This window comes from Lissotriton vulgaris, chromosome 8 (assembly GCF_964263255.1).
Source record: "Lissotriton vulgaris chromosome 8, aLisVul1.2, whole genome shotgun sequence".
Classification (NCBI taxonomy): Eukaryota; Metazoa; Chordata; class Amphibia; order Caudata; family Salamandridae; genus Lissotriton; species Lissotriton vulgaris.
In genome coordinates, this window is record NC_141696.1 from 877,337,014 (window position 1) to 877,361,506 (window position 24,493).

Sequence of the window (24,493 nt, forward strand, 5' to 3'; positions counted from 1 at the left end):
ATCCTACAACATGGAACACCTCTCATTCAAGCTCCACTAAACAGCCAACTTCAACCTTTGCATCAATCTCATCGAGAGACCACCAGGACCACAGACTAATTGCACCAACACATCACATCACAGACTTTGTTGCACCACTCAATGCTAGTAATCACATCCTACTGAGAGACCTGAACTTCCACCTGGAAGACCAAGCTGACCCCAACTAAAAAGCACTTATTGAAGACCATGAAAGCCTGGGCCTCACCCAAGCAATAAAGGGACTTATCCACTTCACTGGACATCTCCTGTACCATATTTTCACCACCTTCAGCAAACTCTGAGTCGACAAGCCCACACCAGTCACCTGGAAAGAGACACGTCCTTGTCAAGTTCAGCATCTCAGTCCTGGTCCAACACATACGCACAATTGCCAAAGCAGCTAGTCAAAACTGGAATAGCATCACTACCAAGGACTGGAACACTGCTCTCAACACCCTTCGACCATAACAAAGCAACAGCTTCCCTAAAGCCATCAAGAATTTCAATAATTGGATCACCTCCTACACCCTCCTTGTCCCCCTCAAACACAGCAATACAATAAGATCCAGACCCCAAGACAGCTGGTATACGGAGGAACTCAGACTGATGAAACGCCACTGTAAACAATTGTATCCCAAATTGTGGATGAGCCAGGATAATGCAGACAGGAGCATGTCCAAATCCACCGTAAGGCGCTATCACCAAATGATTCAGACCCCCAAATGTGCTGTTCTGGCAGAAAACATCGATGCCACCACCAACAGAAGCAAATATTTACCATTGTCAAAGATTTCCCCTCAGCATTGGCCCCCTCCAACTCAATCTTCTCCTCACCAGATCTCTGCAACAAACTCTCTCACTCTTCTGCAACAACATCACAGCCATTTACAGCAACTTAAGCTCACAACCAGAGCAGACAGACCTCATTAGAGGCTTATCAATCGTATCCAAAGAACCAAAGCTAACCACATTGCCCATCAACACCCCAGAAGAAACAGCTGTCACCATGAAGTCGATCTACTCAGGGTCCCCATCGGACTCTTGGCCCAAACACACCTACTCCAGCGGACTGTAATCCATCAACGTTAACCTCACATGCATTCTGAATACCATCACCTCTTTCACAACCTTCCTAGAGGCTTAGAAACGCACAAATATCCTCCCAGTGCTGAAGAAATTCTCTGCAGACCCTTCAACGCTTGCCAAAACATACCCATCTGCCTGCTAGCATTCCTGGACAAGATCTGAGAGAAAATCAACAACAGATACCTCTAGAATACCTCAATGACCACCAACTACTCTACACCGCTGTCGGGTTTCAAACCCAACCGCAGGATGGAAACTGCCCGCATCGCCATCATGGATGATACCCACATGACTCTGGACAGACACAGCGGCCCTTCATCCTCCTGAACCTTTCTATAGCATTTGACACAGACTTCCACCCTAAACTCACCCAATGTCTACACAACATTGGAATCCAAAGACACATACTCTGATGAAGTTGCTTCTCCCAGACTGGAAAGGGATAGTTAGTCAGCCTGACACCGTTCTGATGAGGGGCGATACCCCAAAACCAGTCCCAGGATGCTTGTTTCCAGTCCAGGGAAGAACTGGCCTGGCAGTTCAGGCTTGGCTGTGCCTATGGAGAGCAGGGTCAACGCTGATTTGTATATGGCTGGTTCCAAACTGGGGTGGCATGGTGAACACAATAATGTTGAATTTAACCCAGATCTCTCGACTGGGGAGTTTGAAAAGTTTCAGCACTAGGCCCATCATTTTGTTGTGTTTGCTATGTTTGCTCCAAGCGGCCAAGGGTATACCCGGATATGGGTCTCTTTATTGCTTTGCCACTGGATTCAAGCTAGTCTGGATGATGAGGGGTGATACCCTGAAACCAGCCCCAGCATGTTTGTTTCTGGTCCAGGGAGGACCTGGCCTGGCAGTTCGGGGTAGACTGTTTCCAAAAGAACAGGGTTAAGACTGAGTTGTATATGGCGGAGTCCAAACTGGGGTGGCATGGTGAGCAAAAAAACTATGGATTTAACCCAGATCTCTTGATTGGGGGTGAGAGTTTGAAATGTTTCAGCACTCTGTCCATCGTCTTGATGTGTTTGATAAGAAAAAGAATGAACCAGAAACAGTCAGAGAAAATAATAATCCAGAAAGAGAAGCTTTGACTTATCCATTGAGAAAGATACGAGGTGATTCATTTTATGTTAGGAAATTTTTTAAAGCACTCGATTACCAATGGTGTCTTGGCGCTGTCAGAAGAGGCATGTGAGTGGTGACTTAGATGTTAAATAGCCAGGTTTTTATCTCCTTCCTGAATGATGTTATTGAAGGAATAACTCTGACGTGGGGTGGGAGGCTGTTCCAGAGTTTGATTGTATTGAGGACTCTACTACTGCCCCCCCCATTGCATCTTCTTAATTGTCCGAACAACTAATAGATTGGCATTCGCCAATCTGAGTTCTCTGTTGGGCTTGTATCTCTTGAAAGCTGACCTGAGAAATTCTGGGCCTGAGTTATGCAGTCCTTTGTGGGCCAGGCAGAGGGCTTTCAACTTAGCACGACTGCGCATGGGAAGCCAGTGCAGCTTGCGAAGTCCCTGCTTAATGAAATGGAATTTGGGAAGATTAAAAATCAGTCTTGCTGCAGCATTTCAGGCTAGTTGTAGTCGGCTCATATGTTTTTCCAAGGCGGTTAGATAAAGACTATTACAGTAGGGCAGCCTGTGAAGTACAAGAAGGGTCTTTAATGTTTTTCTGTGGCTGTCTGGCATAAAAGGAAGAATTTTAAAATTTTATGGTATAGTAAGCTGCGGATGTGACAGATGATATGTGCGGCCTCATATTAAGGTTGTCATCAATGATGATTTCTAAATTCTTCATTTTAGTGACAGAGCGAGGAGGTTGGGGCAGATTATCAGGCCACCAAGTGGTGGACCAAGTTGGGGAGGGGTTGCCAAACACCATAATCTAGTATTAACGCTCGATTGGCAAAGCGCGCCATTACCTTAAATCCCTTTGGTTGGTGGTATAACCCTAACAGACAGCTCTTTGCTGTGTTCCAAGTATTCCCTCCTACGGTGTCCGTGAGCATGTGCGCTATCTGCGCTTAGTAGTGTGTCAGTGCTGGACATGCCCGCAGCATATGTACAAATCCGGCATCCACCTCTACATACCTCAGGCAATTTAATGGTGAGAAGGGGAACATCCTGTGGAGTCGGTGTGGTGTAAGGTATGCCTTCTGAGTGTCTACAGGCCGTTGGCATTTGCAAAGTCAGTGTGTGACATCAGTGTGCCCTCCTGAAACAGTGTCCCCACAGTTGCTAGCCCCCCTTTCTTCCATTCTGTTATTTGTCCCTGTGTGACTACTCCCGATGGTATGGACAGTCCTACAAAAGGGGTATTTGGTGCGTAGGGTATGCATGGTCATGTATATTTTATGGCATATTTACAAAACTTCAGTGCTATTTGCAACAATGGAGAGTCCCTACTATTAATTGGGTGCATGCTATGTAACTTTGCTTGCAATTTGCCTTGCAACAACATTCTAGAAGTGTACCCAATGTCCTGCAGATTGCGACCCGCAAGCCAGCATGAAAGCCATTGTAACTGGCTCTCCATACAATAGGCCCTGAAATCAGGGGCTCCCACCCCTCCAGCAGTGGTCGGTAGTTGTAACTTCTTGAGTGCCACTCTTCGTCTACCCGTGCCCCACACTAATTCTACCAATAAGGAATCTAGGAACCGGAATATGTTCAGGGGGAGAAATATCAGGATTGTTGTAAAATATTACAGCACTCTATGCGACATCACCATCTTTGCGATGGCAATAGACCCTGTGGCAGACAATGGCAGTGTAACCCAGAACGCTATTTGTGAGCGCAACAGAGTTATCAATCGCTGCACATTTCCGTCTACCATGTCTTGTTGTGTTCTATAAATATACACTCCCAGATACTTAAACGTAGTTGGGGCTACCCGTACCTCGTTCTCTTCAAATTCTATCCTACACGGAGCCTCTAGCTGGTTGAAGGAGAAGGCCACAGATTTATTTAAGTTTATGTGGAGCCCCGACACCTGACCAAACTCCTCAAAGATCGCTGCAGCAACGGGAATTCCACTGTATAAATCTCGGGTGTACAAGATTATATTGTCAGTATATAGCTACGCAGCATGCGTCACCGGGCCAACTGGTATGCCCCAACTGTGGGCTGACATACGCAGCTTATGTGCAAGCGGTTCTACTGCTAGTATAAAAAGCATTGGGGACAGAGGGCAGCCTTGTCTCGTGCCCCTATGAATCCTGTACGCACTAGAGATGTGTCTACCAGTCCTAACACGAGCTGTTGGGGCGGCGTATAATAACCTAACCCTGTTAATATATTCAGCGGGTATATCATATTGACCCGGCCTCCAGCATATATTCCCAGCTCAGCGTATTCAATGCCTGACGCATGTCTAAAGATAGGCAGCCCACCGTTGGGAAACGTTACAAGGGGGCACACATTATTTGATATAGCCGCCTCACATTGTGCGTTGTGCTCCTACATGGCACAAACCCACATTGATTTACATGTACTAACTTACTGAGATAGGGTAGTAAGCGTGTTGCTAAGATCTCGCTTAATATTTTGTACTCAGTGTTGAGGAGCGACAATGGCAGTCTGCTGAGATGTCAGCTGCATCCGACCCAGGCTTGGGCAGTGACACCACCAGTGCCTGATTTGTCATCTGGGGTGTTCACCTTCCTTAGCAGATGCCTTATACAACACACACAAGTGCGGCACCAACTCTTTGGCTTATGTCGAGCAAAATTCTGTAGGTAGGCCATCTAGCCCAGGAATCTTATTTAGTGGCAGGGCACGAATTGCCATCAGAATTTCCTCTGATGTGATTGGTGACCTCAGTTCGTCTTTATCTGTTATGGCCAGCTTTCGGAACCTCATTCCCAGGAAGAAATCCCTGATTTCCGGCATATATTATCGCCTGGGAGCACTGTACAGACAACTGTAGTACTTTTGGAATGCCTTGTTTATCATTAACTGGGATTCAGCCACATCTCCTAGTGGGAAGCGGATTTGTGTTACTGGGGTCACTTGGGGTTGTTCCCGTATGATACGTGCTAGTAAGGTAACTGCTTTATCAGCCTCCACATGCGTTCTCTGAACATATGCCTTAGAGTCAATTACCCTCAGTCTTTCCAACAGATCAGCATGCTCTATCCGCGCTTCTGCAGTATATCCTCCTGTCTAGGGGATTCTGGTGCTGCCTTTTCTAGGGGTCCCAATTGACCTTAGACCTCTGTTAGTATGCGCACTTTCTCCTACTACTGCTCCTATGGAGACTCCCCTCGCCACCACCTTGAACGCTTCCCATTCTATTAGTGGGAAGGAGGCAGAACCAGCATTCCGAGTGAAGTAATCTGCCACAGTAGCAGCCAGATGTGCCCTAAAAACCCCATCTTCAAGCAATTGGGGGCTGAATCTCCACGTCGGCACCGGTGTATGGACAAAACCCGACTCCAGGGCCATCTCCATCAGACTATGGTCCGAGAGCATTTTACCCAAATATGATATTTGCAATACCTGCTGAAGGAGGGTGGGGGAGCAGAAGATATGATCTATTCTAGAATGTACTGCATGTACATGGGAGTAAAAGAAGTATTCCCGTGTCGATGCATTTTCAACGTACCTCGCGTCCTTGAGGTCCCAGCCATCTGTCCATACCTCTAATGCCCTGGCCTGTGACATTACTAATGTTCCTCGGAGGGGCGGTGTTATCTGTCCATCTGTGTATCCAGCACCGCATAATAGTCCCTCCCAAAGATCCAAGGGTATTGCACCCAGTCCGCCAGCGCAGTGTTTAACCATTGTAGGAACCCTTTTTGTTCCATATTCAGTGCATAAATGCTTCTTATTACCAACATCTGCCCATCCATCTTGCCCCTCAGCAGTACATATCTGCCCTCATCATCCACCCTGTGTTCCAGCAATGTGTATGGGACCCCAGCCCGTACGCACACTGCCGCTCCTTGTGCAAAAGCTGAATAAGTCGTATTATATAGCTGACCTCTCCACTTTTTCCGTAGTTTATTTGCTTCACTAACGTTTAAATGTGTTTCCCGTTGGAGAACAATTTGTGCTTTCCATCTACTGAGCTGAGCATGAATGCGGTATATCTGATGTAGGGAGCCCATGCCTTGTATATTCCATGTGTGGAATTTATATGTTGCTCCTGATTCCATCTATCTTATATGTGTCAAGCACAATTCAGCTATGTGCCCTGTTCCTGGCCTCTGGTTTAATCTGTCATGTGCTCGCATGAGCTCCCTTGTAACTGCTACACTGAACTCCCAAATTACCCCAATTCGAAGGTCCAACCCCAAAACTGTGCTCGACCAAACAGCTGCTGCAAACAATAACAGCTGAAACTCGATTACTGCTTTTGCAATGGGGAGGATTATGATACGCCACCCACGGACCATTTTGCTCCGTGCCAGCACCAACGTGCCACACCAGTTGTCCGCATTGTTGCTATTGCACTATAGTAATTGCAAAGTTAAAATTGTGCAAGACAATGCAGACTATTTAAGAAAACAAAATTATTGTAAGAAAAGAAGAAAAACAACAAAAAGGGGAAGAAATGAAATTGGTTCCCAGGCCCGGGACCCCCCTAACAGTATATGCTGTGCACAACGGACAATCTGTATCAATACAGTTACCAACTGTTGCCAGCACCCGTATCACTCCTTCATCTTGCGTCAGGACATAGTGTCTCTGGCCTATGACTGGATGGATCCTCCTCCACCGCCACCGCCACCAGTGCATTACATGTCTACCTATGTTCCGCCCCGCCAGTGTGATTAGTCCTCCTGTTCCCTGGCGGTTTGAGGTGTTAAGGATGGGAACAGTGGCTGACTGATCCCTGAGTCTGTCGCCGGCGCTCCATCCGAAGACGAATCACATCTGCTGATCGCCCACGGTACACTCCATGTTGCAGCTGCCTTCAATGCCGCTCTTTTACTCTCAAGTTTTTGCTCAAGAGTTGGCTCCCTCTTGACCCGCATCTTCTGCTTAGACGTGCCTGGCAGCCCTGTATGCCTTCACCGTTGGCTCGGCCTCTGTTGCTGCCAATGCTCGTCCAGTATCGCCAGATTTGGAAAATTCATCTCTATCTACATCCACGCTGTCTCAACGTCTTCAAAGAAGTGACTGGCGTTATCGTGTAGGACTTTTAATTTGGCCGGGAAAATTAATACATATCACAGATTTAGTTGTTGTAGGTGCTGCTTAACCCCATAGAATGCTTCCCATTGTTGTTGCACTTGTACTGTATAGTCCGGGAACAAGGAGACTTTTGAGTTCTCATACAGGAGTGGCGCCTTTTCCCTTGCCCTGTGGAGTACTCAGTCTCTGTCTCTGTAATTCAGGATCTTTGTCACTATAGGCCGGGGTGGCAGTCCGGAGGGACCTTGGCTCTGTAGGCACTCTGTGAGCCCTTTCCACACTAAACATTGCAGTCAGTCCATCTGATGTGACCTCCGTTTGCAGCCAATTTTCAATAAATTGTGTAGGGTCCCGGCCTTCACTTTTTTCGGTTATTCCAACGATTCGTATGTTACTCCTTCGGGCTCGTCCTTCGGCTTCATCTACTTTTTCCTGCAGTTCCTTTACTTGCCACTGCAGCTTGTGCTTTACACCAGGGCGTAATATCTGATAGGGTAGTTGCACGGGTCTGCACCCATTCTGCCAGTTTTTGATGGTCCGCAAGAAGCAAGCTCACATCCATGGTCAAAGTGCCCAGCTGTTGTTCCATCACTGCTCTGGATTCACGGATTTCCCGCAGGATAATGTCTAGTTTATCAAGGGGCTGCTCTTCCTGCATTAGAGTATCTGGAATCACTTCCTGCGTGGGTGGAGGATCTCGCTGTGAGTGGGAACCAGTTTCTGTCGACTGACCGTAGTCCGCCTGCTTCCCTTTTGGCCACCCTATGCTGCTGAACACACAGCCTCTAGGTCGCTGCTAATATCTTTATGTTAGTGCCCCCACTGGACACACTATACTCCAGACTGGCTCTTAATGCCTCTGCACCTGCAATCTGTACGTGTGAATATCTCTTATGGCACTACACAGAACTATGTTACTGCTGCTCCAGCGTCTGTGCCTCTTAGTTAAGTGCCCATCAAAGCTGCGGGACCATGCCCTCACTGTCTCATATGCCCGCTGGTCAGGCCTCGAGCGTAGGAAGTGCCAGCCCAGTTCTATCGCAGGCAGCCCACCGCTGGTAGGCGAGGAGTATTCTTACCCCCAGACTCCTTTGCAAACAATGGCCAGTGCCCCTTCAGGTCACAGCCAGCAGCGTCGCAGGACTGTCCTTCTGAACTCCGGTTGAGACGTCTGTTGCGCACTACTCAGGCATGCGTATGGGCACTGGGGAAGGAAATCACGCCGCCCCCCCCCCTACTCCTTGATTAATTGTCCATCCCGGCTGAGGGACCTCGCCCTCAGCCGCCCGCTGATCAGGCTTAATGCGTAAGAAGGTCCAGCCCAGAACCAGCACAGGCAACCCACCGCTGTGAGATGAGGGGTGTTCCGTCGCTCTAACCTCCGGTTGGATGATCTGTTGCGCACTACTCATGCGTGCATGTGGGCACTGGTGGAGAGAGTCATGCCACCATTCACATTTCCGGCTACCACAACGGGAGCATTACTATTGGCAGAGCAGCCTATATTATCTCTGCCCCTCCGGACATGGTTAGATTGGGCACGGCCTAATCCCACCTGGTTGCATAGGCCTCGAGCCGCGGCCTCCCGTAGACAGCCTGCCGGCTGTCTCTCCTGTGCACACTTATCGGCGCAGCCAGTGTGCGATTCCACTCTCGTGTAGCCGCACTCTGTTTCCGGGAGCTTCAGCTACTCATTCACAATAGTGGTGGTATGGGTGCTCAAGTATTATGGAGGATTTACAGGCTTTTGGCGGCCCAGGCCCGGGAGCTCTCGTTTTAGGCATCCGCCATCGTTCGCGGCTGGCTATGCCCCCCATGCTATCGATCTACTGTTAAAAGTCTTTTTCAGTTCCTCCTGAGGGCAAGTCCTGCAGCATGTTCTACCAATGCATCTAATCACGGATTAAATGTTGTGATGACTAGGGAAGAAAACTTGCCTACCCACCACAAGATGACAAACAAAAGGGGAAACATTCTTGGGGTTCACATTTTTTAGAGTGATTAATAGGTAGAAAGGGTCACATGAATTCTTCAGCACACCATCTAGTGCATAAGCACACTCTACCTCCCCTATGAAATTAAAGGGATTTTCCGATTGCTGATCTGCTCAGGAAGTGATATCGTCGGATTTCCCACAATCCATTTGCACAGGAAATGACATCACTGTTTTTCCGCCCACAGTATCTTGCACTACTCTTTCCTTCCAGAACCTACTTAATGGTGGCAGCAGCGGAAAACACATCCAGCGGACATGACACTGGAGCGCCAGAGGCAAGCCCATTCAGCCCTGTCCATGCTAGGACCACCCCGAGTACCCGGTACCCTTGTTCTCTCCCAACCCACCAATGACCCACTGTGCTCCTCCATACTCTTAACCCCAGTCACTGGTCACTGAAGTGCTGCCTCTCCACCCACACAACACAATCACATGTGCTGCCTACAACTTCTCATGCACTCTTCCCATACCATACTTCCATCACTCTCGCACCAACAGCATCCAGCTCCCCACTCACTCACACGCACACAAACCTGTCACCCGCTCACAGACTAAAAAATACCCAAGCATCATGTTACACTTTCATGCATGCTTCTCATCACTAGCTCGCTTACCAAACACACCACAAAGATATGGGAGTGGCTTCACAATCATCCTTCGGACCTGCTCTCAATGACAGATGGCTAAACCCAATCACAGCACCAGGCATCGCTACAGTCATCCCCGCCGGCTACAAGGCTGTTAGGCAGGAATGTCAGCACAAGCCCGGAGGTGGAGTTGCCATCATGTTTAAAGATACCATCAGCTGCACCACCTACATGGGTAACCCCACCAGCACCAACGAACACCTTACTTTCAAGGCATGCATCACAGCCAAATTATCCCTGGCTGAAACCGTCATACACAGACCAGCAGGACCCTGCACCAATTTCGCTAACAACATCAAGAACTTTGTCACATGCCTCATCATCAATGCCAGCACCTTCATCCTCCTCTGAGACCTTAACTTTTATATAGTAGACCACATCTATCCACGGCCCTCCTAGAAAACCTTGGAAATCTTGGCCAAATCCCGTACATTACTAAACGGACCTACACCGATAGACACTTATTGGACTCAATTTTCTTCTCAATCAGGAACATCACAGTCAACAAGCTAGCAAATATTACCTGGACAGACCATGCCCTCATCAGTTTTAGCATACCCATTCCGCATCATAACAGACCTACCACCATTGAAATCTACTGCTGCAGCTGGAAAAGCATCTCTAAAGGGGAGTGAGCTTCAGCTCTCTATGAGCACCGGCCTGAACACACCAGTGGCCATCAAAATTATCAACAGCTGGACCATCGCAACTGCTGGCACCCTGGCTCCTCTCAAGCACAACCAAATAGCAAAGAGCCCGACCACAGGCCATCTGGTACACAGAGGAACTCAGACTGACAAAACGCCACTGCAAGCAAAAGGAGTGCAAATGGAGAACAAGTTGAGATACTGCAGGTAAAGACATTTTCAAATCAGCCCTAAGACATTACCACCACCAGATATGGAACACCGAGAGTACTGCTATTACAGATCGCATCAGCACCAGCACTAACAGCAGCAAGGAAATCTTCACCATCAATGATTTCACAGCACCTCCTGCTGCCTCCAGCAACACCACCTCCTCAGAACATTTTTCAAATAACCTCTCAGAGTTCTTCTGTAACAAACTCACCTCCATATACAGCAGCTTCGACCCTCAACCGCACCCAGTCACTGTTGCAACTCAACTTTCCATCATGGCTAATGAACAAATCTGTGGGGCTCCAGCTGACTTTTGCCCACAATACGCTTTCACCAAAGGACTCCTGTCGATAAATGAAGCACTAACACCCATCCTCAATGCCCCCATTGACTCAACCACATTCACAGACACCTGAACACATGCCACTGACATGGCTCTACTAAAGCCACCATCCGATAACCCAGCCCGCTTTCCAACTACAGATCAATCTCCCTCCTACTATAACCAGCAAAGATCTTAGAAAAACGAATCAACCAATACCTCAATGACCACTTGAGCAACCACCAGCTCCTCAATGCCACACAACTTGAATTCGGGCCCAACCACAGTCATGAAACAGCACTCATATTACACCACAGATAACATCTACACGATCCTTGACAGAGGAGACTTGGCAGCCCTCATTCTACTAGACCACTCTGTAGCATGTGGCACTGTCTCACACCCCATTCTCATCAAGCACCAGCACGGGACTGGAAATGAGAGGACACTCTCTGCTGGATAGGCTCTTACCTAACAGGTTGAACACAAGATGTCAGCATGGCACCTTACTACTCAGAACCCAGCAAACTCATCTGCGGAGTACCTCAATCGTCATCGCTCAGCTCCACTCTCTTCAATGAATGAATGATTCATCTAGCCAAAGTCATCCATGCACATGATGTCAACATTATTTCCTTTGCAGATGACACACAACTCATACTCTCCCTCTCAGACAAGACCACCAACACAAGACAAGACACAAGTTTGCCGACTGCATGACCAACGTCGCTAACTGGATGAAAGCCAACTGTCTCAAGCTTAAAATTGACAAGACAGAAGTAGTGATCTTAGCAAGGACACCTCACCCTGGGATTCCAACTGATGGCCAGCCAAACTCGGACCCACACCCAGAACTCATGCCAGGAACATCAGAATAATCACTGACAGCAAAATGGACAGGACCGCACAAGTCAACGTTGTCACTGAATCCTGTTTCCGCACCTTGAAGATACTGAGGAAGATCGTCAAATGGTTTCCAAGCAACACTGGAAAAACTGTCACTCACACTGTAGTCACTAGCAAGTTGGACTATGGAAACACCCTCTGAGCAGAGATTATCAAACAATTCATTAGAAGAATGAAAACCAGCCAGAACCCGGCAGCCACACTAATCCTCAACCTCCCACACAAAACTCACATAACACCATGTCTCAGGGAACTACACTGGCTCCCAATACACAAACACACTTAACTAAAACTCCTCATTAACACATTCAAGCCACTACACTATTCAAGCCCCACCTACCAGAACAGATGCATATTCTTCAAACAACCACCCAGACACCTCCACTCCATAGGACACCTACTCAAACACATCCCACGCAAACACAGTATCAGATCAGGAGGACAGGCGTTCTCTTACATCGCTAATAAAGCATGGAATGGCCTGCCATTCAATTTCAGAGCCTCCAACTATCTCCTTGAATACCACAAAAAGCTGAAGACCTGGCTTTTTAATTAACCAACCTACCATAGGGAGTACCAGAATACCCTCACAGGTGATAGTGCGCTTTACAAATACACAACTTTTCAACTGAGCACTCCAGCCTTTGTCCTAGAAATGACAAGCAAGTGAAATGTGGGCCGGAAGAAAACCCACCCACGTTTCACAAACAAGTAATCTGTGAGGAATGAAAAATATGGAACTCTGTCAAGGAATGTACCTTGGGTAAAAGCAAGTTGTATTTTGTTCAAGTCTGAATGTTGGAGCACAGAAGGTGATATATATGTAAAAATAATCTGTTTCCCTCAACGCTGCCTTTAAAATCAGTAGAGGGAAAGCAGTTTTTAAAGTATGAGAAAACATGTCTCTGAAGTTATGTATTTTTTCTAACCTATTTTTTCAGAGATGACTTGATCATTCTCTTGCCTAATTCTGTGTAATAGCCCAGATCACCAGTTCTCAGAAAGGCTCTGTACCAAAAAGTGCTATAATACAGAAAAAGAGTGTTAGAATGAGTATACACACATTACACATAAGCGTCTGCCAAAACTTCTGCAGGACCTATAAACTGCTGCACAGACATGCTGCCTATTTGCCAGCAGCCGGTGCAGAACAGAAAGTTTCAAACACAATCTGCATACATCATGTGGAGAACCATTGGGAGAGAAGGAAATTAATCTAAGGAAGAGAGTGTGAACAAGGTGTCACTGCTCCTCCCCAATGTACAAACAAAATCATGAGCATAAGCATTTGGTGGACAGTCTTGGCCACATGGTGGGTAAATGCACTGCTTTACTGCGGCCCAGTATGTTGATCATTCGCAAGCAATTTCCACTTTGAGTGGTCTCGTTGTGTCTTGTATGTAAGAGTTTCTCCCTATGTGGGTGCATATCTCCTACCTCCGTGCACACAATTGGATCACAAGTCATGGCAGTGTCTTCTCCCTACATATAACGGTGTGATCCCTGAACAGTGCGAAGGCTGCCACCCCACCATGCTGGAACATGTGTTCTGACATCCTGCTAATCATGTGTCAAGGGGGTTTGTCAACCAACCAACGTCGCTTTGGAGGTGCAGCCCACCCCATCACGATTTACCTCTTAGCCAAGATGTAAGCCAAGGATACAAAGATGCTACACAGTTCTCTGTGTGCTTGGTACTAGCCCAAGCAAGGTCCCTCACAATAGACCTACCCGTGAGCCCAGCCACGGTCACCTCAATAGCCTACCAGAAGCAGGCAATCTTCAGGCAGGCCCAGACCATATGCTGAAATTCAGCTTCCTGAGAATCGGACAGGGGCATTTTGGCATGGCCTCCGGGAATATGCGACTGATTCAGGCCGAGTTTAGTTACACTTGGTGCACATCGTTAAAGTGTGTGTTCTTAAGTCTCCGGTTTCTGGACATCATCTTGACGCGCTCTAGTGTGGATTCCCACTGCTTGCATGGCAGCTCACCCTATTATTGTGCTCCATGTATTCTGTACTGAAGAGTACCGATTAAGTCTACTTCCCAGCACTGTGTTGTACAATAGGGTGACCAATTTTCTGCCACCCCCGTGACCAAGTAAAAGTTGAAGAGTGTCTGAGGGTTACGGTTTAACCTGATCCCGTTTCCATGTTTGCGCAATTGGCATTTGTCAATGCACTGTGTGTCAATAGGTGGCAAGAACCCACACCGTAGGTATCAGCCACCTCCTAAAATTCGAGTAAGATATAATGTGTGTACATCAATGGCGGCTCCTCTGCAAAGGCGGAGGAGTGTCACCTCACCAAGCAGGCGAAAGGGGAAAAAATAAAATTATAATAACTCATTGCTATTATCATTTTATTTTTCCCCTTGCTCACCTGGGTTGGGGAGTGGCTGCTCTGCTCACACAGTAGGGCAGGGGAGAAGTGGTTTGCCCACTTGAGTGGTTTTCCCACTCCAAATGCACAGGACGCTTTTGCCGGCCGTCTCGGGCTGGTCAAACCATCATTCGTACTTTACATGTCATCCATGCAGACTGCATTACAGCCTGCATGGAGAACATGCCCAGTCTCTGGCTGAGCGCCGATCCATAGCACTCAGACCAATCACAATGCATTACAGTGTTGTGATTGGCTATCAGGAGGCTGGAAGCCGGGTGCTTCCTGCTCCTGCTCTAGAAGCAGGCAAAGAGGGAGAGGAGGCGGCGGCAGCAGCAGACAGGTACCTTTTTTTTCTTCATTACCTCCCTGATACCCCAGTCCCATGACCCACCCCCTCACCGCTGTCAAATACCAGCCGCCACTGGTGTACATGTCCCCAAGAGTGGTTACTCCGCAATCCAACTAGTCCTGTGTGTTGTAATGGAAGAATATTGCATGGAAGGCCGGCAGCATGCACTGCGGCAAACATGGAGAATATGGTTTGGTAGGTGTCCCCAAGAGCACGTACTGGTGCCAACAGTGTTTTGCCAGTGTCGCAACTGTATTCATGGAAGAGTCCCTGGTGCGTGATCGCATCAGCCACTTCAACAGTTGGCAACCGTGTAAGCCATGTGCTATGGCTGTCTTATCAGGGTTTGGGCCATCTGCCAGCCACTTCATGGGCCTCTGTAATTGGGCCACTGGGTAGTATAACTCATAGCTCTGTGACCCCAACCCACCCTTGTCTAGTGGTTTGTGCAACTCGTGCAGTGCCACTCACTTCCTGCAGCTTTCCTAGATCAGGTTCGTCAGCACATTGTTCAGTACCCTAAAGAATGTTCCAGGTAGTAGTACTGTTAAAGTCGAAAAGTGGTATGGCAACCTTAGCAGCACCAGCATTTTCGCAAAAGCCACTCTGCTCATTGCAGAGAGGTGGAGGGTTTTCCAAAATTGTAGTGACCTCCTGGCGCTAGACACCAATTTAGTCAGGCTCCCCTGAATTAGGGCATCATCAGTGTGTCATACTTGGATTCCCAAATATGTAAACGTATCAGATCTCCACTCTGGGCCGCCTTCTACCACACTCGCTCGTTCAGCATCGGTCAACTCCCTTAGTTGAAACAAACAAGTCTTGGATGAGTTCATTCGCAGACCCAAAACTTTCCCAAAGCCCTCTAGAACCTGCATCACGGGTCGCGCGGATGAAGGAAAGCGTCATCTGCATATAGGGAGATAGTGTCCCAAGTATCACTAATCTGTGTCCTCCTGTCCGGACCTCTGCTCCTGAACAGGCCTGCAAGGGGCTCCATGGCCAACGTAATTATCAGAGGGCAGGACTTTAAGTATGTTGAAACAATTGAGGGGAGTCTCTATAAGGGGCGAGGCCGATGTAATTAAGGGCGTGGCTTAAAACACGTAAACTAAGAATTTGCGGTTGGCTTGGTGTGCTGCCCGACTGGTATTTTGCTGCTTCTGTTGGTGTGCCCAGATATATAATACTGTACAAAAGGGGGTGGTGATAGACGGAGCATCTGAACCAATCAAACACTCACACCCAGTCAACAGATCTGGGTTTAATCCATCACCGTTCTTTAGCCCACTCTGCCACCCCAGTTCAGACATGGCCATATGCAAATCAGTCTGACCCTATGCCTCATGGGAACAGTCCAGCCCGAACTGCCAAGCCATGCCTTCCCTGGACCGGAAACAAGCTTCCTAGGACCGGTTTCCGGCATTCCAGCCGTCTTCAGCCAGGCTTGCTTGAATCCAGTGTCAAAGTGAGCAAGGGACTCACGTCTGAGCATACCCTGCCAACTTATGGCGAACAAAGCGGTACAAAAGGGGGTGGTGATAGACGGAGCATCTGAACCAATCAAACACTCACACCTAGTCAACAGATCTGGGTTTAATCCATCACCGTTCTTTAGCCCACTCTGCCACCCTAGTTCAGACATGGCCATATGCAAATCAGTCTGACCCTGTGCCTCATGGGAACAGTCCAGCCCGAACTGCCAAGCCATGCCTTCCCTGGACGGGAAACAAGTTTCCTAGGACCGGTTTCTGGCATTCCAGCCGTCTTCAGCCAGGCTTGCTTGAATCCAGTGGCAATGTGAGCAAGGGTCTCACGTCTGAGCTTTGAGATTTGCATATGGCCATGTCTGAACTGGGGTGGCTTGGTGAGCAAAATACCGATGGATTAAACCCAGATCTGTGACTGGGGGTGAATGTTTGCCATTGTGCAATATTCCGTCCATCATCTTGTGTGTTTTGCTGTTCACCCTATGTGGGAAGGGTATGCCCAGACGTGGGTCCCTAGCTCACTAAGCCACTGGAGTCAAGCTATCCTGGCTGAAGACGGCTGATAGCCAGAAACCGGTCCTAGGATGCTTGATCCTGGTCCAGGGAAGACATGGCTTGGTAGATCGGGCCGGACTGTTCCCATGAGGCACAGGGTCAAGACTGATTTGCATATGGCCATGTCTGAACTGGGGTGGCTTGGTGAGCAAAATACCGATGGATTAAACCCAGATCTGTGACTGGGGGTGAATGTTTGCCATTGTGCAACATTCCGTCCATCATCTTGTGTGTTTTGCTGTTCACCCTATGTGGGAAGGGTATGCCCAGAAGTGGGTCCCTTGCTCACTAAGCTATTGGAGTCAAGCTATCCTGGCTGAAGACGGCTGATAACCAGAAACCGGTCCTAGGATGCTTGATTCTGGTCCAGGGAAGACATGGCTTGGCAGTTCGGGCTGGACAATTCCCATGAGGTACAGGGTCAAGACTGATTTGCATATGGCCATGTCTGAACTGGGGTGGATTTGGTGAGCAAAATACTGATGGATTAAACCCAGATCTGTGACTGGGGGTGAATGATTGCCATTGTGCAACATTCCGTCCATCATCTTGTGTGTTTTGCTGTTCACCGTATGTGGGAAGGGTATGCCCAGATGTGGGTCCCTTGCTCACTAAGCCACTGGAGTCAAGCTATCCTGGCTGAAGACAGCTGATAGCCAGAAATCGGTCCTAGGATGCTTGATTCTGGTCCAGGGAAGGCATGGCTTGGCAGTTCGGGCTGGACTGTTCCCATGAGGCGCAGGGTCAAGACTGATTTGCATATGGCCATGTCTGAACTGGGGTGGCTTGGTGAGCAAAATACTGATGGATTAAACCCAGATCTGTGACTGGGGGTGAATGTTTGCCATTGTGCAACATTCCGTCCATCATCTTGTGTGTTTTGAAGACATATAATACAACAAGTAACATTACACCTACACTAAACCAGGACTGTTGACTTTGTCAATGGTCGTAAGCTAAACACCTATGGCTTCCTTGTATATAATATTGAAAATGTTTCAGTTGTCTAATTATGAGACAGTGAAAGAACTATAATGAGTCTCGTTGACCTTACATCAGAGGCAGGTACTGCTGCAGAGTTTAGATGTGTTTTCCACCCTGAGAACGAGGGCAAAAATGGAGAGCCCGATAAGGACCCCTCTCAGCACCTGCCTTTTAGAACTGCCCGTGCTCCGGCAGTAGCCGGGCCACTTTAAAGCCCTGTCATGGGGGATAGCGAGCACCCCTGCTTTGTGTCCCAGCCTGTAGAAAATGAGTCGGAGATTTGATTAACTGTCCACACCTGGGCGGTGGGCTCCGTGTACAGGAGTTTTACCTGCTCGGCTCAGTCACTCTTAATGTCCTTTGATCTCTTTGGTTTCATATGACCCCTGAGCTATTTCAAGTTCCCAATCGGTTTCTATGCCGCTTGTATTCCTATGGCCCAAAGTATCAGCCTAACATTTAATACACACTTGCACAGCTTTGCTAAACGTAACTGAAATTAAATAAAACTAAGATTTCTAAAAGCGCACTTCTACCCGTAGGTGTCTATTGTTGAACTTCCAGTGGATGGACCAATGTAAAAGAAAAACAAACAACTCAAGGTTTTTAAACCAATTCTCAGATGTGTTTCCTAAAATTCAGATTATAAATATATCTTACCTTAGTGAGGTAAACAACTTGCCGAGCCAAGTTTGCAAAGGCATGAGAATAATCAAAACGCCCATCCCTGCAAGGCACGAAGGGCCAATTTCCATCCATAGCAGCGCCGTCACTGCAATGGCCTGCAGCGGCCCCGCCCACAGAAAGTGCAAGAAAATAGTCACCTGCAAAAGACAGCATTAATTAGGCACACCTTTGTCAATGTAATACTTTTAACAAACAAGCAGACGTGAAATGCTTGAGGACATACCGTCATTATAATTGTCTCTGAAACCCTTGTTAGATCTCTTTGCCTGCCGGCTATCAAGAAAGGCTGAGCTGGAGGCTCGTTGTTGATAACAATCTGTAACGGGAGGCGCGGCTCAGTAATGCATCTCAGAAATGGATGCTCTTGCAGTTGTGTAATTGTGAAACAAACTTAAAACCTTTGTTATTCCCAAATGACATTTATGGAGAAATGTGCACAGTCTTTACTATTCACGAATAATATTTGTCCTGCTAAGGGCGGAGCATAGACGAAGTAAAGCCGTATAAGGTGCTCTCCAGTATCTGCATGGCACGCATTTTAACCACGGAGAGGACGAGGCCTTTGGCTGCAGGACGTGCTTTAAATGGGCTGGCACTGTCCGGTACTGAGTACCTGCACTTTTTTATTCTGAGAGGGCGAGTACCTGCACTTCTCAAGTGACCTAATACCTTTAATGGGAGAGTACTTGCAGTTCTCAAGAGTGACGTAATACGTTTAATGGGAGAGTACCAGCACTTCTCAGAAACAAGCAGGTACTCTGGTACAGGGTACCTGCACTTCTATTTTCAAATTTTAGCCACTGGTTAAAACTCAACCGCCATGGAGAATCTATCCTGTCATCTCTCTTAGGTATGTGCCTCTTCTACCCATCCGTTCCTAAATCTTACAAGCTTTCAGTTTCACTTGGAACCCCAATCATCACACCCCATCCCCTTCCTTTTCATCCCAGAGCTTTTTGTCATGCTCGCCTTTGGTTTCTTGTGTGGCTTTGACTCTGGTAAGCCCTTTGTGCACTGCTTGGGGCCTGCAGTTGGGTGGATGCAGAGCATCTGCCAAAAAGTGGCCCGCGGGCATTCGTGCGCTCTACAAATCCTATAATCAAATGCAAATGTCCAGTGCATCACTGTTAATGGCACTCTTAATATGGCAGATGGGGTATCTGCCACTTTTTGGAACGGTCCTAACTCTTCCGTTAAGAAGAAGCTTTCCTTTACTCTGGCAGACGGTGATACAGGCTAAGAGACAATTTGCTGTCCTCTGGGCAGGGTTCAGCCCCTTCCTAGGCTGATGGCGCAAACAGTTGGTCCGAAGACCACATGCCGTTTGTCTTGTCCATGTATAATCTAGTCTACCTTTGTACCTCTTGTGAGAGTAATTTTTTTCTGGCTGGCCCGGAGGGATCTGGGTAAAATTAGCTCACAATGACAAACTCAATCAAATGGAAGTCAATAGGGATTTTAGGGATCAATTTAGGGTTGATCTGTAAAATGACTGTAAAACAGAGTAAGGGGTATTTTGCAGGAAAAACTTGCATCTCTCCTACTCTCCTTGCTGATGTAAAATCCACAAGTAGTGCTGTCTTAAAAGGGATAAACTTTAGGTGAGCTTTAGAGAAGCAGCATGAGCTGGCTCAAGACAGCGGTGACCTCCGAGGACACAGAAGGGTGCTATACAGGAGGAAGTACTCCAAAGAGTTCCTTCATTAACCTTTTTATGATGCTGTATGTAAACAGAGTGGACAAAGTGCCTTCAGTTTTTCTAAACCTTGATAATGCCGCTTGACGGACTAGTACTCACGAGTATTTAAGACTACTCTGGGCTAGGTCCAGCAAGTATGGAAAAGTTGTATATAGGCTAGGTGCAATCCTTGTCTTTTCACAAGACACAGAAGCAGTTTCACTTGGCATTTTATGTTTTTGGTGCCTGCGGCTGCTGAAGTCTACAGCAGGATGTTCATGCATTCCACAGGCAGATCCAAATGAACAAATCTAAGTGGCCAGCTACCAAGTTATCAGGCTCAGTGACTTGAGGTCCTAATAAAGTGCATTTTTATTAATATCGCCAGAACAGTGGGTAGATTCAGGAGCTCAGTGTACTATCACTGGCATTACAATGTTGGGGCAAATAAGATTACGGTAAAATGATCCTCTTTAGCCTTCCTCAGAACTATGGGGTTCAAGGAAAGTGGAGGAAAGTTGTATAGAAAGACATTGAGCCATTTAATCTAAAAAGGTGCTGCCCTTGGTTCCTCAATGCTAAAACCTGCAGGCATTTCTTGTTGCTCCAGATGGGGAATGATATAAATGGGGTTACTGGTTGTCAGAGTATGTACTCTGTACAAGCAGGAACAACCACTCTAGTAAAGAAAGCTAGAAACACACTAAAAGATAACCTGTGCAAACCCTCTGGTAGCTTGGCACAGAGCAGTCAGTCTTATCTAAAGAGCCAATGTGTAAAGTATACTTGTGGAATACACACACACACACACAGTAACACAATGAAAACACCGCAAAAATAGTCAACATAGGGTTAGAAAAATAGACAATAAGTTCATGAGTAAAACAAGACCAACATGTCAAAAATACACTAAGTAGAACCGAAGTTTCAATTTTTAAAGATTAAATCACAATCTAGGGCTTAGATTCAAATAGCACTTAGGGGTCTCTCGAGGTCGCGCTGGACCAGGGCAAATCCAATGTTCAGACCAACCACGTTGGAGGACAGGCTGGCAACTGGACTCCGGCTGAAAAAGTGCCTTGGATTGAGCAAGCGTCAATGGTGAAGATTCAAAGCATTGATTCTGATCTGCGCAGGCGATGACTGCTTCGTCGACTAACCCCATTACATTGCAGGCAATGCGTCATCGTCGAGCCATGCTGCCCGTTGTCATCAACCTGTGCAGTCAGTCAAAGCGATGTCATCGATTGGCTACTGTGTTGGTGTTGAACAGCAATGCATCGGTTCTGATAGTCGCAAAGTCATCACTGCATTGATTTTGATGGTTATGGACAGCAGAAATCACCTTTAAGGGCCTAAGACTGGATTGGCAATACTTGGCAGAGCAGGATTCACAGATGACAGAGTCCAGGTGCTGTTGCAGAGTTGAAGGAAGACTTTGATGGCCCTTCAGAACAGGAGGCAAGCCAGCAAACCCTTGGAGTCACTCTGGGTTTAAGTGAGATGGGTCCAGTCATTGTCCTCAGCAGCGCAGAGATCAGTAAGCAGCAGGGCAGCACAGAAAAACAGTTCTTCCTGAGCAGCAGTCAGGCAGAGTGGCAATACCTGTAGCACATCAGTCTTTACTCCTGGCAGAGTTCATCACAGGCCCAGCAGTGTCCTGTCTTGGTAGGGTCAGAGCCCCAGGACTAATATCTAGTTGTACCTTTGAAGTGGAAGTGACTTAAAAGCAGGCTCTTGAAAGGCACAGGTCCCCCATACATCCCAGCCCTGGCTCCAGATTATCAGACCTTTGTGTGGGAAACATGAAACTGCCTATTCAGGTAAAAATGCCAGCTCTCCATCTCTCTTCCGGCCCAGCAAGGAATGTATGACGTTACTTAGCATGCTATTACTTAGCATGCATTTTCTACGAAGTTTTTACTTCGCAAATGCCTTTACTTAGCAGTTTTTTATTACGCATGCCATCACTTCGCACAATCATTTAAAACCATTAAATTTCCATTACTGAGCAGTACATTACTTTGCAGGATTTTACTATTCATGAAGATTCTTTTTTTCATTTTTTTCCCTACACACCAACACTACCCATCACGCCCCCTACACTTCCCAAAACCCTAAAACACTACCCTACACTACACATACACTACATCACTACCCTAAACCCTAAAACACTTCCCCTACACTACACATACACTACAACACTACCCTAAACCCTAAAACACCACCCCCTACACTACAACACTATCCTAAACCCTAAAACACTACCCTACACTACACATACACTACCCTAAACCCTAAAACACTACCCCCTACACTACACATACACTACAACACTACCATAAACCTTAAAACACTACCCTACACTACACATACACTACAACACTACCCTAAAATACTACCCCTACACTACACATACATTACAACACTACCCTATAACCTAAAACACAACCCCCTAGACTACACATACACTACAACACTACACTAAACCCTAAAACACTACCCTACACTACATGTACACTACAACACTAACCTAAACCCCAGTACACTACCCCCTACACTACACATACGCTACAACACTACCCTAAAACCTAAAACACTACCCCTACACTACACGTACACTACAACACTATCCTAAACCCTAAAACACTATCCCCTACACTACAGATACACTACACTACCACTACCCTAAACACTAAAACACTACCCCCTACACTACACATACACTACAACACTACCCTAAACCCTAAAACACTACCCCCTACCTACACATACACTACAACACTACCCTAAACCCTAAAACACTACCCCCTACACTACACATACACAACACTACCCTAAATCCTAAAACACTTCCCTATACTACACATACACCACAACACTACCCTAAATCCTAAAACACTACCCCCTACACTACACATACACTACAACACTACCCTAAACCCTAAAACACTACCCCCTACACTACACATACACTACAACACTACCCTAAACCCTAAAACACTACACCCTACACTACACATACAATACAACACTACCCTAACTACACTGCCCCACTTACCTCTCTCTGCCCGTGGTCCCTCTCTTCACCTTCAACCATGGATCCACTCTTTTCCTGCGAAGTAACGGCATATGCGAAGTAAAGGCATGCTAATTAAAAACATGTGTAGAAAAAGGACTATGCGAAGTAAAATATGCTAAGTAAAGGAATAGCGAAATAAAAGATGCTAAGTAATGGTTGTTTCCCCCAGCAAGAGCTATCAGAATGCTGATGAATGCAGATGAGTTCTCTGTCACACCCACCCTTCCTCTCTTTGTGGCTGTCTAGAAGACATGCACAAAGCATAGCTGTCATTTTCCCAGACCTGTTTCGGAGACAGGTTGCACAGCACACAGAGCAAACCGAGCTGAGAAATGTCTACTTTCCAAAAGTGAAAGTTCTAAAATAGTAATGTTAAATCCAACTTTACCATTAAAGAGGATTTATCATTACCATTCCAAAGATATAAGACATAATGCAGCTGCTCTTTTCTGATCAGGAGTTGAAGAAATATAAACTTCTTAAGGGGTTCACTGATACACTTGATCCTTTTAACCAACAAAGAAGAGATTGGCACAGAAGCTGTAATATCAAGAAAACATATTTAGTGACCTCACATGAGGGAGACTGCATCACACAGTACCCTCAGGCTACTGTATGAGACAGTCTAAGGAGTACAGAGAACAGGGCCCTTATATATGCGTAGGTTACATTAGTCAGCATAAAACCAAGGGGAGGTCCTGGCACATGTAAGCATGCTTACTGACTAATATGGCTATACAAAATGTGCTTGCTCAACATAGTGGGAGGGGAGACATTTCTCCTTACATCAGCAAGAATAGCCTTGACAGTTATATACTAGGAGCAGGTGCATCCTAATAGCTAGGCCTTTCTGAGCATGTGCAAGGCTCTGGAAGAGGGAGAAAGCGCATGGCAAGCACATGGCTAACTAAGATGGCTGCCAAGTAAAAAATGGCTGAATATGCAAACACAACAGGTGATGGACCGAATGTGGATCAATGTCACACACTCAACCCAGTCCAAAGATCTGGGCCCAAATCCATCGTTATTTTGCACTCCACACCACCCTGTGTTAGACAATGGCGATATGCAAATCAGCTCTGACCCTGTGCCCCATGGGAACAGTCCAGTCCGAACTACAAAAGCCATGTCCTTCCCAGAACGGAATCAAGCATCCGAGGACCGGACCGGTTTCGAGGTAACACCTCTCATCAGCCCGGCTAGCTTGACTCCAGTGGTGTGGAGTGCCTGGGACCCACGTCTGGGCATCCCCAGCGCACTTAGGGCGGAATATGCAAACACAACAGGTGATG

General features: G+C 47.1%; 1 protein-coding gene across 2 annotated transcripts in view; it reads right to left on the reverse strand.

The window, feature by feature from the left end:
* Positions 1-24,493, reverse strand: part of ABCC4 (ATP binding cassette subfamily C member 4 (PEL blood group)) — a 1,668,368-nt gene that overhangs the window by 1,223,006 nt on the left and 420,869 nt on the right. For both annotated transcript variants that reach the window (XM_086934802.1, XM_086934803.1), the window contains exon 6: positions 18,415-18,578. In XM_086934802.1, the coding sequence (XP_086790928.1) occupies positions 18,415-18,578 (164 nt within the window). The remainder of the gene's footprint in view (positions 1-18,414; positions 18,579-24,493) is intronic.